At 39.1% G+C, this 15,402-nt stretch overlaps 1 protein-coding gene across 1 annotated transcript in view; it reads left to right on the top strand.

The window, feature by feature from the left end:
- The window catches only part of nrn1la (neuritin 1-like a), a 112,206-nt gene extending 97,674 nt beyond the window's left edge, over positions 1-14,532 (top strand). Inside the window, exon 3 of the mRNA XM_005935012.3 lies at positions 6,677-14,532. Within this exon, the coding sequence (XP_005935074.1) occupies positions 6,677-6,977 (301 nt within the window). The 3' untranslated portion in view covers positions 6,978-14,532. The remainder of the gene's footprint in view (positions 1-6,676) is intronic.
- Positions 14,533-15,402: the final 870 nt, after the last annotated feature.

Here is a 15,402-nt window from a genome sequence, read left to right as displayed (position 1 = left end):
CTTGTTCCCTCTAAGCCTGAAGGGTTAGGACAAGAAGGGATATAAAGTCAGCAAAGATGCACAGAAAAGAAGATCAGACACCAGCTATGAAAAGTTTTTCCACTGACATCATCAGATGCTGTGTTTCCTCTCTTAATATGTTCAGACAGGCCTTTACTGCAGACACTTTCAGTTCCTGCTTGTTTGTGGGTCTCTGCACATTTAGTTTTTTTATTTAATGTCTGAAAGTGATGCTCTGTTGGGTTTGAGATCAGGTGACTTACTTGGACAATGAAGAACAACCCACTTTTTTGCATTGAGATAGTTTTGGGTTGCTTCGGCTGCATGTTTTGAGTTATTGTCCATTTGCACTGGGAAGCGCTCTGCAATCAGTTTAGCAGCATTTGTCTCAGTCTGAGCAAAGAGTACTGCCCTGTATACTTCCTGCTACTTCTATCAGTACTCACATCATCAATAACCACTAGTGACCGGTTTCACTTGCAGCCATACATGCCCATGCCATAACATCAATGTTATCTGCTTCACATCATGAGCTGCTTCTCTTTTTCCATACTTTTCTCCTTGTACAAGTTATTTTCAATATTTTGTGACCAGGCCTAATCTGGACTTTTAAGTGTAAACATAGTTTTGCACCGTCCAATAAAGACTGTATATTCATTCATTAAAACATTTCTTGGTTGTAGATCTTTAAAGTGATAGATATACCTGAACAAGAGTGTTCTTGACTTGATGAGATGTTGTGAAGTTGCTTTTCTTATCCTTAGAAATAGTTTGTTTCATTTGTCATGAAATAAAGAAAGAACGGGTCTCAACTGGCTATTTTCAACTATTTTGGGGGTTTTAAAAATGTAATGAAATTGGGAGGCTACATATAAAATGGCTTTAATTCCTAAACAGTTAAAGCAACTTTTTTGCAAAACCTACTGAATGAAAACTGAAAGTCTTCACTTCAATCACAAATTGACTCTTTCACTTACAACTCAACCCTACAGGTGAAAAGAGGAAAACTCCAAAAGCTGTAAGTGTAAACTGATTTAATGACTGAAAGATTAACTTGAGCAGTGTCAGCTATAGTCATTTAATTTTTTCATTTTTTATAATTATCAATGTAACAGCTGTAAAACCATCATGTAGTCTTAAAGTTGGAACTCCACATGATTCTATGTAGGTTACTAACCTCGAGAGTATCAAACGGTGCTCTAATTCTTCTCAGATTTACTACATTTAGGGTACAAACTGTCTCTCCGGGCTACTTTTTGAACCTTTTGTTGCTTGTGTTCTCTAATATCTCAGTCTCTCCTGTTCTCCTCCCTAACACTGTTTTGCCTCCCCAAATCTCCCGAACTAACACTGTTTTGACGAACGTGTTACATACAGCTTCCTCGCATGTCAGTAATTGTTACCAGTGACAGAGAGCCACGAAACTTAGTGAACACCCAGATGGTCAAAATAGAAAAGAGAAAGCAATAAAAAAATAAACTCAGAATTGGTGTTTGGAGATTTTTGGATGTCAGCAGCAGCAGCATGCTAACAGCAGAACAGACGTACTCTCAGGAGGTTTTATTATTGTGAAAGCAGCTGCTTGTCTGTCAGTGTCCTCGCTGCGTTTGTGCTGTCTCTGCACCACCTGTGACTGTGTGCAGAGACCCGTACTCCTACGTTCACAAAACACTTAAGGAAAGACACACAAACTCCACAAACTCACACCCGAATCAAAAAAAAGAAGAAAAAAAGCTGCACTCCTGCGCAGGACGCCCTCCCTTCCTGACTTTGTCTTTCCCGTGTTATCTTCTAGACACACTCCTGCACTCACTGTTTTTTGTCCACATACACACAAACGATAGCCAGATGCTGCCCTTTACACCTCCTCCATCAGCTGCTCCTCCCACAGCAGCAGGAAAGCTGTTGTCCTCTTACTGCAGCCCTTTTTGTCGGAAGTGGTCCACTTAAGTCCTGGATAAAGGCCAACACACACGCACGCACACGCACACACACACACACACACACACACACACACACAGTCATTAAGGGAAGCAAAGCCTGCAGTAATGATGGCTACTTTAATTAATTATATGAAGATATACATGTGAAATCATGCATGTGTGGTCCCTTCTCTGAAGACGGCTTAAACGAATTATACTTGTGTGTGACAGAAAAGAAGGCGGAAGCGTGCTGGAAGCTGTCAGAGGAAGTTTAAAAATGTGTGTGTCTCGGACCGTGTATGTGCGTTTGTATCTAGGTGCTTCTGATCAGCAGCAAATGTCATCAAACTGACATCCTGTACTGATACAGTGAGAAAAGTCACCCAGAAGGAGACAATGATGTTTCTATGTTTAGAGCTTTTGCTTCATGAGTTCACTTTCGGTGAAATTTACAGCTACATTTCACAAGATTAATAACGACGTCAGCCTTCGGGGCATCACGGTGTTAGACTGCAACAAAGGAGAACATCCTGTCTCATTATGATTTATCTATTTGTTTGAATTAGATTCGGCTGATCAATTCTTTTAGCAGTGGACTCATCCATAGTGTTTTCCTGCAGCGTGGAAAAAGCCATAAAGCATATGGCTAAATGAACTGCGCTGACATTTTGTGGAAAGTTAAGAGCCAGAAAACACTTTAGTTTGATTCGCTTTTCAATTTGAATCGATTCTTCATTTCAAATGGGGCCACAAATTTTCACTGTGACTCCAGTTCAGTTCCTGTCCTTTGCCCACTGCGAACAACTATGTTCTGATGTGGGTCATTTTCTCACTGCCTAAAAAACAAGCAGACAGAGGAATGTGGCAATTAAAATAACTTGAGAGCACAGTTTTCTTTTTCTTTCTGTATAAACATATTTCCACAACCCTATTTATTTACGAGGTTGAGAAAGTAGATGGGTGGAAGGATATTTTGATATTCAATTTGATTTAATAGGTTGACACAGATGCAACAAAAGACTTGATAAGATGTGTAATGCTTAAAAAACACCTGGTCAAACAAATTAGCATCCTAGAGGGGCTGCGTCCTCCAGAAGTGAAAATGGGGAGAGGATCGCCAATCTGGCAAACACTGTGGGCAAACTGGATGCTGTGAATTTTGGGGTTTCATCATCTACAATTCAACAATAGATCAATAAAAGATTCAAAAATCATTAATGAGTGTTTTTAAACTCGAGGTAGGCTACTCAAGGAGCCATGCATTAGAAACAGATTGCGATTCTGCAATTTAACGCACTAAAAAACCACACTGCTTAACATCGCCATCAACACTGTCCTGGAAATCTGAGACATTCCCAGTGCTTGATAGATCCATCCATCCATCTGAGTCAATTTGTTTAAATTTCAGTAAACCAAAATATTTTGTCACATCTACTTTTAGGTTTTAGTTTCCTTTTAGTTAACTACAATAATCTTGTTGTTATCATACTTAGAAAAGTGCGACATTGACTCAAATGCAATTTTATAGTCATCAGTTAAGCTAACACAGGATGCTAGAATACCTGGAGAGAACACAACATGAAATCTTCTTAAAATCAAAAGTATTGAATTATACGGAGCCCCACAAGGGACACGGGGGAATATAAAAATTAAGACGAACTTTTGCGAGATGTTGCAAAGTTTTGCGAGATCTTCGAACTGGTAGATAAGACATCTCCGAAAACGTCGGAGCAATTTTGTAAATATGCGATGTCTTGATAAACGGAGCAGATATTTGAAGTTTTCACAGCTACATTCTGAAAATATCTTAAAAGTTTATTTTGTGACCCAGAAATGATAATATTAAAACTAAGTAGCTGCCGCCATTGTTGGAAACTGGAATTGGCTGGGCTGCACTATGAATTCTGGGCGACGAAAGCTGTCCCAATTCGAAAGCTTAGTTTTAATATTACTCTTTCTCGGTCACAAAATAAACTTTTAAGATATTTTCAGGTGAGAAGGTATCTGTTTAAACTTAAAATATCTGCTCGGTTTATCAAGACATCACATATTTGCAAAAGACGTCTGTTACTCACCAGTTTGACGTTTTGCGAGATCTCGCAAAAATTCAACTTATTTTTTTTTTCACCATGTCCCTTGCAAGGCTCCATAGTATTATAATAGAGGTTATCTGTCCTACAGATAAAGCTTGGCTTTAGCTATGCCATGCACAGTGGTGTTGTGTTTAGCACTGTAGCTTTACAAAACTCCCAAGTTTGAGTCCCCTGAGATTAAATGATATTTGTTTCAATAAGACGCAGTGGATGCAGTATCTAAATAATATACCTTGTATGTATTGTCCAGTAATGGGTTTAAATGTAGCTCTTGTCTTTTGAAAGTTGGAGTGCTGCATGATGTTTTGCCAGCATTAATTATGAAAACTTTTGTGTTTTTTGAGTGCTTCTGTGGCAGACTTTGAACAGAGTCATCTGCTTCTACTTTTTCCCCCAACTCTGCGCCTTGCTTCTCGTAGTTAACTCTCCTCAGAGACAATTTAGGCAGCACAGCCACGATGAGAGGGAGAATTAGCAGCCAATTACAGCCAAATAGACTTGCTGTGGATGTGGAGCTCAAGAGTGTTTGGAAAATAGTTTAATTTTGTGTTTCGCAGCAAGATATCCTTTAAAAAATATCTTTGTGCAAGATTACTTAAAGTCACTTCTTCCTCACCTGCCTCTCATCGTAAATAATGCTTCCTTTCATTTGGCTTTAAAATAGATCTAAGAAAGTGTGTCAAATTCATGTTTTGCTGATGGGTATAACACAGCAGTGATTCAACAAACACGCATTTACCTTCCACACTCTAATGAAGGTTTTTCCACATTTCAGTCTAACCCGTAGGGTGACCCTTGCTCTCAGAGCATCGAAGATCAGCAGATGGTCTCTTGGCAACAACTGAAAGAAGTCAAGGGAGCAAGCAAACAGACTGGATTTGATTTACTCGGTGAAAGGACGAATGCTTCACTGTCAGCAAATCTTTACCAGAACTGCCTGTTTAAAATCTTTTCATATCATTTGATTGAGAATAATAATGGCAATTAATTATTGATTTGGGTTGTTTATACTCAAGGTGTAACTGACTTAGATTTAGGTGAAAAAAGAAGTCAATGAGGTGAAGACACAGTGACAGGAGGTTGAATGTCAAACTTGAATGGAAAAAGTCACATATTTTCTGTGCTTTTAAAAAGTCTATTTAATGCACAAATGCAGAAAAGGAAAGTGTCATGGTCGGCTGTGTGGCAGGCAGGCTGGAGTGGTGGACCCAAAATGCAGGACTCTTTGGAGACAAGATTTAAACTGAAAACGCAGCCTTATTGCTGGACAAACATCTACATAAAATAAGACTCACAAAAGCAAAACAAAACTCTAAACTGAGGTGCTGGAGGACTGGAAATCATGAACACACAGCAAGTACAACGCAACAGGGAGCACAGGAAAACACAGGGCTTATATACACCGGGGAGTAATCAGGGAATAGGCAACAAGAGGGAGACACAGCTGGGAGAAATCAGGCTAACAAGACAGGGGAGAGGTAAAACTGAACGCACTGACATGAGACATGAACTTTCAAAGTAAAACAGGAAACCAGAAACCATCACACACAGACTCAACACTGAGAGGCAGACAGAAAATAACGCATGGAACCCAAACTATACATGAGGCAACAAATCCTTAAACACGAACAAACAGAAACCTAGAAATCCAATAACGATCAAAGCACAAGAGTATCAAAGGGCAGCCCATAGTGCAAAAATAAACCAAAACATCAGAAACTCAAAATGCTGGGTCGAACCGACCCAGAACCGTGACAGAAAGAAAGATAAGGGTCTACGGGTAAAATAACGTGATTTTGAGGATTTGGTTTGAAAAGCCCCATGAAACACCTCTCATACAAGGTCAGTGTGTGTGTTGCTGGTTAACTACACATAACTAGTTTAAAAGTTTCTAAAGCGTCCTGACGATCCTGCAACAGAGTAATGATGCAGTGTTTGAGTCACCTCCGGGTCAGAAACGTCTAGCCTCCAGTTTTCAAAGTATTATAAAACTATTATCAAAGTCCTTTGGCAGGAAAACTCAGGTAGAAGCAGAAAAGAGGTTTCCAAAGAAACATTTAAAGTCTCAGACTCACTGTAGATATTGCAGTTCACTCTGAGGGGGTTATGAATACTTTGACAAAAGTGTTTGAGATGTTTCACTGAAGACATCAAGGTGAACGTCACTGGCGATGCTGAAGAAAAGAAAAATGTGACCTACAGTAATCGTGCATGCAGATTTTATAGTTTTTCGCTTAAATGGGGAAATCCTTGATTTCCCAGGGGCATACAAGGAGGTATCAAGGGACCCATCCCCTGGGCACCATGAATGTGTGTGCTGCCATGATAATCAATTTGGTAGTTATTGTATTTCATTTTGAACAGCTTCTAAGTGATGAACTATAGATTATGCACTCAAAATCTGCAGTCGTTAGAGCGGAAAGTAAATTTGAAGTTTAGTCTGAACCATAGACTCACTCACCTCTCTACAAAGGAAATGCTTTAATAATTCCTGTTTTGTTTACATATGAAGTTACAGCTTTCTGGAAAAATCCAGCATCTAGTGCAATAGTTTGTACAGATGGATAAAACTGCTCTGAATGTGTTGCGCGCTGAAATATTAACATGATCCACAAGCCAAATAATCAGATGTCTCCGTCTTACTCTCGCTCCTCTCTGCAGGTCGTGGGATGAGTTCCATGACTGCGCTAACGTGGCGATGGCTGGCTGTCCCGAGGAAGCGGCAGCTGTCTGGGAGTCTCTCCGCCAGGAGTCTAAGAAAATGCAGTTCTCCGGAAACCTTTATGACATGTGCTCCAACCGTAACACCCACCCAGCGGCCTCGGTGTCCCCTAACGGCTCACCCAACCAAGAAGAGATCAACCAGGAGTCTCTAAGAGGGAGGGCCTATCACGTGGCAGGCTGCCTCCACTATCTCCTTCTACTGTCTCCTCTGCTGCTGCTGTTGTTGTTTTGGATATAAATACCCCCAAAGAAATGGGATTAGTGTGAATAGATATAAACTTTGTGTACTTTTTCTTCCACGATTCCATAGACTTTTCACTGCTTCTTCCTCTGCTCTGCCAGGGGTCGAATATTTCTAACTGCATGTTCAGAGGCTCGACAGTCTTTTTGATAATATATCTCTAAATTGCCTGTGCCGTTTCATGCATATTCTCTGCCTATTAATTAGATTCTCAGTTGAAAGAAAGCTCACAAAACTCACCGAGAGATACACAAGCCCTGCAAACACATACATAGTTGAGCAGATGCATACTGCAGCCTCGCATCATCCGTCTTTATCCTGTATCCTTCTAAATCTAGTTAGTACGAGCTTGCATGTGATGGTTTCAGGGTGAGTCTGTCTCCTTGAATGCAATAAGATAAGAGATTAATAAGAGAAATGTAATAACTAAGACTTGTTTGATAAACTTGAAAACAAAGCGATGAAAAGACTAGGTGCCACAACTAGTTACTGTTAACCCCACTTTTATGTGGGCTTTACATGATGAACAACACCTATTTCCTATTTACTAAATGCAGACACAGTGCTGGGTGTGAGTAGTTAAGATATAATGATGGTGATGATGATGTAGTTCTAATGTTCCGAAATTAGTTTTTCAGACTACAAAGTAATTGGAGTCATAAATTACACTTGCTGTAAATGGAGCTAACTTTGAAGCTAACTAATTTTGAATAATGTTCTTATTTAGAGAAAATGCATCACAGTGTCTTCTGTGGGTGCAGGAGCAACACGAGCTCTGAGCTGAAGTTCAATTGAAGTCAGAGTATGCCGGAGTGGTTTTTATTTGCTGCTTGCTCAGTTATGAAGTCCTCTGGGGCTCCTCCTTGGCATCCTGCATTGGAGCCCTACAGTATGGGACCAATATGTTCTCCAGTCAGAAACACAACCCACTTGCATGCCAAGTGGATTTCATGCTCCAGGAGTCATAGATTTGGCCCTGCAGGCCTGCTTGAGCTGCTTGTTATTCTAAGTGGTTGCAGGTAACAGTTGTTTCTGTCTGGCCCAGGATCAGATATATTATGAGATTAGAGACAGATAGAGAGTGAGAGAGATGAGTACAGCTGGAAAACATACAGTTCTGCCTAGTTGAAGATTGAATCCACTTGTCTCGCAGCGAGTGTGTTTTACACAGGGGGCTTTAGGTTGCAGGTTTACTTTTCCTTCTCTACAAAAAAAAAAAAAAATCAAAGCCAGGTCAACTTTAAAGAGTTACGCTAAGATATGTGGATGCACAACACATAATCCTCAAGGGACCACAACAGTGCACCAACTTTAAGAGAGGTGGAAATAAATGAAATTTATTAGACAAAAAAGATCCAAAGAGAGCTGCGTAATAGCTGATTGAGTCTGTCTACCTTGCCAGTGGCAAGTTCGTTAAATGTACCTTACAGAGTTGAATAGAAGCCGAGAGGCATTTCAAACAGATTTATGGATGGGTGACAAATGAAAGAAAAATGCAACATAAAGTGCGTCTTGATTTTCCAAGTCTCTGGCACTCTGCTTGAGGGATGAAACATCATTCTCCCAAAGATATTCCCTTTATTTGGTGTTTTGATGATGGCAGCGAGGAGTGCTGTGTAGCAAAGCAGCCCGAAATCTCCTGGAGGTTCAACGGGGTTGACATTGAATGAGAAGGTCATAGCAAATGAATCACACTTTTCCTTTCCCATGTCCATTCAGCGACCCCTTGTTTACTATAAATGGCTGAATTATCATTCTGGAACAGTTCATACACTGTATATAAAAGATAGACATAGCCACCATGATAACAACCAACGGGTCTGTGAAGTCTTACCATGAAGCCTAGAGCTGAATATTGTTCTGGTTGCTTTTTATGTTTTGAAATCAGACTGAGACTGAAAAATTCAAGAGACACGTCACATATATGTTGTAGCAACATTGCACAAGGGTCCTTGTGGACGTCCATGTGCATGCCTGTGTTTTTGACCATGTGGACTGATGCACAGAGAATTTACATTGCAATGCACCAACCTAACCAGCTCCCCAAGCAACAGACTTCAAGCAGATTTCAAAGATGTATAATAACAAATATAGGAGTATATAAGAAGTAAAAATAAGTATGTCTCCATCTGCATTCACAACAGTGAAGCCAAAGGAAACCAAGGAAAACAAAATACATTTTTCTTATAGATTCACCTATAAATCGAGTTCTTTTTGCAAATAGCAGATTCACCCCCTACTGGCCAACAGACGGAGGAACATGCAGGAGGAATCAGTGGTACTGAACAGGCCAATCACAATAACGTGGGCGTGTCGAGGACACAGATAGTTACATTTCAAGAGATGTGCATGCCAGGTTGCATTGTGGAGTTTCGGAGAGGTTTGCGGTTCTGGTGCAGTTGCCACGGTAACAGTGCAAAACGCAAATGTAACAGAAGAGATGAGGGTCACATATGTAAAAGTGTATTTTCAGTTCTTGTACCACAGTCTTAGGGAGCAGAGGGGGTGTTATGCTTTTTACTGCCCGTGGTAAGGAACAGTCTTTTAATCTGTTGTCAAAAGCAAACTTTGCCCTACAAGCTCAAAAGCTCAGTACAACTGAAACTCCAACAAATATTGCATTTTTAATCATTTTTTAAATGTTAAGAATAAACAGCAGCAGGAACCCACTGACAGAAACAGTGAGACAAATTTACACTAAAAGAGAAAAACTCCAACCATCCCACAGCTCCTTTTTTACGTGAGGGACTTCATCCACAGATATGCTTGAATTTTTTAAAGAGGCTGCTCCAGTTTTGAACTTTAATTAAACTGACAGAATTAGCAATTAAGAGGCCTCAATGGCTGACTCACTAAGGTGCAGCAATTTGAGAACTATCTTCATGGAGCTCTGATAAGATGATGCAACTGGAGATTAAATGTAAGTAAATCCTAAATGTGAGGACACACAGGAAGATCACACAAGACGTGTTTGTATAAAAATCCTACAGCACAGTGAGTGCTGTCAACATGTCCCAGGGTGGTTTATGGAAATGTAACAGGTTTAGACCTGCCTTTAAAGACTCTTACATACAGAGGTACTCCAAAACACAAAGAAACCTTCTCAACTCTCTGTTATGAGAAGTTCTGTTGCATGAACAAATCCGATTTCAGCGATTTTTCAATAACTCTGCAGTGTAAATGCAACATTATTGACCAAAGCTGAGCAGGGAATTATTTCCCAGCACTGCATTTGAGACTATACATCTCTTTGCCTCCGGCAACAGCTTGGTGTTCTGACAAATAGCTTAAATTGGACTGAAAGGGTGGCAGGAGATGGAGAAGCAATCTTAAACACCAGTACATCACTGTCCCATCAATGGTACACTATATTTGGCTTTATTACTCTGAGCAAATGGCAGTGAAAACAACAAACATGTTGCCATTTATTCATTTCCTCTGCAGCACATTTTGATTGCTACAGAAGAGAATAAATATGGTTAGGGGCTGGGGTTTCCATTTCCTTTTAAATGCTTTATTAAAGAACCAGACTCCTCTGATACGATCCTTTTTCAATCAACACAACTTTGCTCCCCTCTTTGTCTTTATGACCTGCAGGATCACAGTCCCACTTCTTTCACTAATTATTAATTGTTAACAGAGACACAGAAAGCCAAAAGTTTCATGCTGATCCATCATCAACTCGCTCACACTACAAATTAAAAAATTAAAATTAAAAAAGTTTTGTTAGCCTATTTAGCGATGCATGGTTATGAATGCGGAGCTGTTTCTTTGAATCATACAAACTCTGCATTTCTAAAGAGATGATAGAGAAAGTGAAATTTGTGCATCTTTTAATAACAGCTGATTCAGTTTTGGGCTTTTTAGGAAACCAGGAATCTTTGCTCACCAGGTGACAGACACTCTTACTGTCTTTGTTTATCATCCTGGCAATGTTTGTTTTTATTTATAATTTATAAATTCTTTACTACTGTGGAAGAAAGCAGGGTTCACCAACACGTATTTGCTCTACCTTCCTAATTAATCATATTATAAATGTGATATGTGAACACAATGATTTTTGTGTTTCAGAGACAAAGATGTAGATATCAAACGGAGACAAGGCACACACACACACACACGCACACACATATATACATATATATATATATATATATACAGAGAAGAATGATTGTTTTCCTGATCTTGTTACTCGCTCCTCAAAAAGGAAGCACTTAAGTTTTTAAATACAGCAGTCAAACCAACAGAGAGTAGGGGTGATATCACACACGGGGGCTCGTTCAGCTGCAATAAAAGTTAATCAGTTTCTAGTCTATTTTTCCATCAGCAAACTCACCTGGGTTTTTCCAATATCAATACACATTTTTAGTGGGAAAAAAAAATCCATTTAGTAAAAAGAATTACACACAGGGTTACCGAAGGACCTCCAACACACAGTTCTCCAAACTCGTTTATTGTTATCAAGCTTTAACTGAAGCACAGATGTGATCTAATTCGGATGCTCATTTTTCTGACTTTAATGGAGATCTCCTTTAGGGATATGCTGACTAAATCATCCTGTATATTCATAGACTGATTTGTATGTGAGGGTTATAGATAGCTTTCCTTTTTGTGTTCATTCTGGAGGGATCGTAGCAAAAATCGAGCACATAAAATTTCTTTTTACTGGCTGTAAGAGCATTTTTTCACTACATGAGAGCTGAGCATTTTCCCCAGCCAGCCTTTTCTATAATTCTGTGGAGGTGAAACACCAGCTCTGCCTCTCTGTAGTGAATGTTTCCCTCACCTTCAGTTTGTCTCTTGAACTCCTGTTGTCTTTCTGCCTCTGCCAACTCCTCTCTGTCATTTCATTTGGCTCCTCGTCTGTGATTTGGGTAAATATGGCAGACCCTCAAATAAGTTAAATTGTAACTTTACGTTTCCAGAAAGCTTGCACTATAAAATGGACATTCCAGACTGGATATTGGTGTTTACTTCATCCAGACTTATTAAACAATTGAAATTATGTAATTTATGAACAATGAGGAAATGTGTTGGGGTTTCTTGCCCTGACTGTTTTGTGCACCTCACAGTCCTAGTCTGACCCATAAAGCTACAAAACTGACGTTTACGGTTAATACGTCAGCTTGAAAACCACATTTACATTATGTATTACAGTATGAACAAACAAGAGTTAGGCTGGAAGTAACATACAGGAAATTTTGATATGAGATTTACTGGATCAGACTTGTGAAAGCACAGACAGACAGCTATCACCTGGATAGCACACACATCTACTCGCATTTAGCTAGTGACTGCGAGCTCAGCTGTTGTTTCAGGCTCATAGCTCAAACCTGAGGCCTCCAGTTATAATTACTGATAAGAGGGGAAAAAAGAAATTACTAGATACTAAAAAGTTTGGGAAGCACAAGATAAGTATGGCAGTGACCTATGTACGTCATTAAAGATGCATTTTGTGAAGAGAAAGGCAATGAAAGAAAATAATTCTGCTTTTCCCCTTCCATTTATGGCTAATATAAAAAGGAGTGAGAGAGTATTTAAATGAATCTTAATGCCTCCTCCCCTTATTAAACACCGTTCATAAATTCAAACTACTATGTCGAAAGTCAAGTCACAGTTTTATGACAAGAAACGCACAGACTGACAATGAGTAAAGTCACATCACTCTGTATAGTGTGAATACTTAAATCTCTGTTATTATCAGTGTATATAACAGTTTCATATATATATATCAAATGTCATATATGCCTTGCAATTGCTACTTTTAAAGCTTTAACATTTTCTATTGTAGTGTTTCATCCACTTTATTCCTCTCCCCAGGACACATTTATCTGCTCTTTAACAGCTGCTATCACTGATCGTATAACATACTGAGCTTTTTAGAGAAAAATTATATTTATTTTAAAAATATGCATTAGAAAAAAATCAGTTCATAACTACTAGATATATGTCCTTAATGAGAAAAATTGACGCTTGATTGCAAAACAAAACTCTGGAAGGTGTCATGAGCAGCTCTTGTGATATTTGTTTTATGATAAAACAATAAAATAAAATGAATTTGATTAAATGACCAAGCTAATAATCAGTTGATTAATCAGCATTTTTAAAAATGTGCTTTGGGTGTCTTATAAGCTACATGACATTGAGTGGTGGTGAGAACAGCTCTCTTCATTAGACCGTTTGTTCTATATAAGCAGGGCGTTACTGCTGAGCTGTCAGTCACCTTCACATTAAATTAACTTATACATAATTGCTATAAATGATAGAGGAAAATTGACTCGGAGCGTAACAATTTTAAAGCCATAAAGTGCACGTGTAATTCAAACTGTTACATCTTCTATCTTTGCAGCTGGATTGTTAATTGTAACTGCATCTTTCCCTCTTTTTCTCATTTTGATCCACATTTCCGACTAAATTGCCGTTTTCTCTCCTGAAAACTGTGCTTTTGGGCCTCACTTTGATCTTGTCACACTTTAGCCCTTGGACTGTTGAATTTATTTACACAAGGGCCTTAAACCACAATCTCCTGCTTGGCAGTCTTGTTTTTAATATCTGTTTTCAGACAGGCAAAAAATAAAAAATAAAAATGCTAAAATGCTTCTTGTGTATAAAGTAAATCCAACCACCATGCTTTGATTTCTCAGATGGGCCCATAAACGAAGCGCTGAATGACTTCAGCTTCCTATAATCTACTCATGTAAAACACACTCTGTGTTATTTGAAATAACTAGTCTAACAATATGAAATCCTGTCACATGCTGGATTTTGCCAGAAAAAAACACAACACAAGCTTTATATGTGCGTTTATTGTTGTGTGTGTACACAAACAGTGATTGTTTTCTGTGTTTAAGGTTGTAAGTGTGTGTCTGTGTGTGAGATGGAAAGTGTGGTATAAATCAGCTGTTAAATGAGTGATTTATCAACACAACATGATGTAAATTTCATTGTTACTGATTAAACTGCTCTTCTTCGACACTTTCCAAACAAGATGGCATCCCCTAACCACGTTTGTTTGTTGAATTAGCATGCAGAGCTTTTTGCCATTTTGTGTGCAAATAACAGAGGACTAGAACCACGTGTATGTACGTGCATTATCATATGAAATATTCATTACATTCCTATGTGAAGATTAGGTCATTTCAAGAAGCTACTATTCGGGAGATCTGAACATCATCACATCATGGATGAAGGAATTACTCCATGGATGAAAGCGGGAATCTTCATGACAGCAGCTCTGTGCACATACTGATCACATAAGTGTATTTTATTGTGGACAGTGACAAAGAATGCGCAGTATTGTACATCAATAAATACAGCCATAAGTCTTTTGAAATGATGGAGACGCAGCATTTTCTGCTTCTAAAAAGAACTTTGTGAGATATTTCTGTATTTGTCCTTGGCTGTCTTTGATTATGTCTGCTTTCTCTCCTTTTTTCTTAAACCTTTATATCATATCACTCTGCTTATCTTACTTTTTTCCCTGCCCTATCAGAAAATCCATCTTCATGTCGGAGGTTTTGCTACCTTTATAGAAAATCATTAAACTGGTGCTGATCTGACAATCTGCTTGTCCTCATATTACTCAACAAATGTTTCGTGGTATGAAAACAACATCTTATTTTATCAGCATCATTTAAGATCTTAGGAAAGGTTGGAGAATAAAGTTGTCAACCAGGAAAGGGTTTATGCTAATTGAAGCTGCTGGACTGCTTTGAGGCTGAGTCTTATGAACTGAGTACATCACTGAGTCCTTGCATCAGACTTCCATCCCTCCAATTTCTATAGTTTATCTGGTTTTGGGTCTTGAAATCAAAAGTTTAAGTTGAGATGCCAGGACCTTCCTCTCCTTAACCATCTCATCTAATTCCTTGGGAGGAGACACTGAGGCATTCCCAGCCAGTCAAGAGATGCTACTCTTCAGGGTGTTTTGGGTCTGATTGGGTTCTACTCGTGGCAGGACATCCCCTAAAAACCTCACCACCACCTCCTAGGCCAAACATGGAAGCTCATCAACTAAAAAAGTAAGTTCATACCAGACATAAGTTGCAAAAGCTAGAACAGCTTACTCTTTTATACCTGTTGCTTCATCAATTCAATTCAATTCAATTTTATTTATATAGCGCCAAATCACAACAAAAGTCGCCTCAAGGCGCTTCATAGATACAGAGAAAACCCCAACAATCATATGACCCCCTATGAGCAAGCACTTTGGCGACAGTGGGAAGGAAAAACTCCCTTTTAACAGGAAGAAACCTCCGGCAGAACCAGGCTCAGGGAGGGGCGGGCCATCTGCTGCGACCGGTTGGGGTGAGAGAAGGAAGACAGGATAAAGACATGCTGTGGAAGAGAGACAGAGGTTAATAACAGATATGATTCAATGCAGAGAGGTCTATTAATACATAGTGAGTGAGAAAGGTGACTG

This window comes from Haplochromis burtoni, unplaced genomic scaffold, assembly GCF_018398535.1.
Source record: "Haplochromis burtoni strain Fernald_Lab_line unplaced genomic scaffold, NCSU_Asbu1 Contig_188, whole genome shotgun sequence".
In the NCBI taxonomy this organism is placed as follows: Eukaryota; Metazoa; Chordata; class Actinopteri; order Cichliformes; family Cichlidae; genus Haplochromis; species Haplochromis burtoni.
Note: the sequence above shows the minus strand (reverse complement) of the source record. Positions and strands in the feature narration are given on the sequence as shown.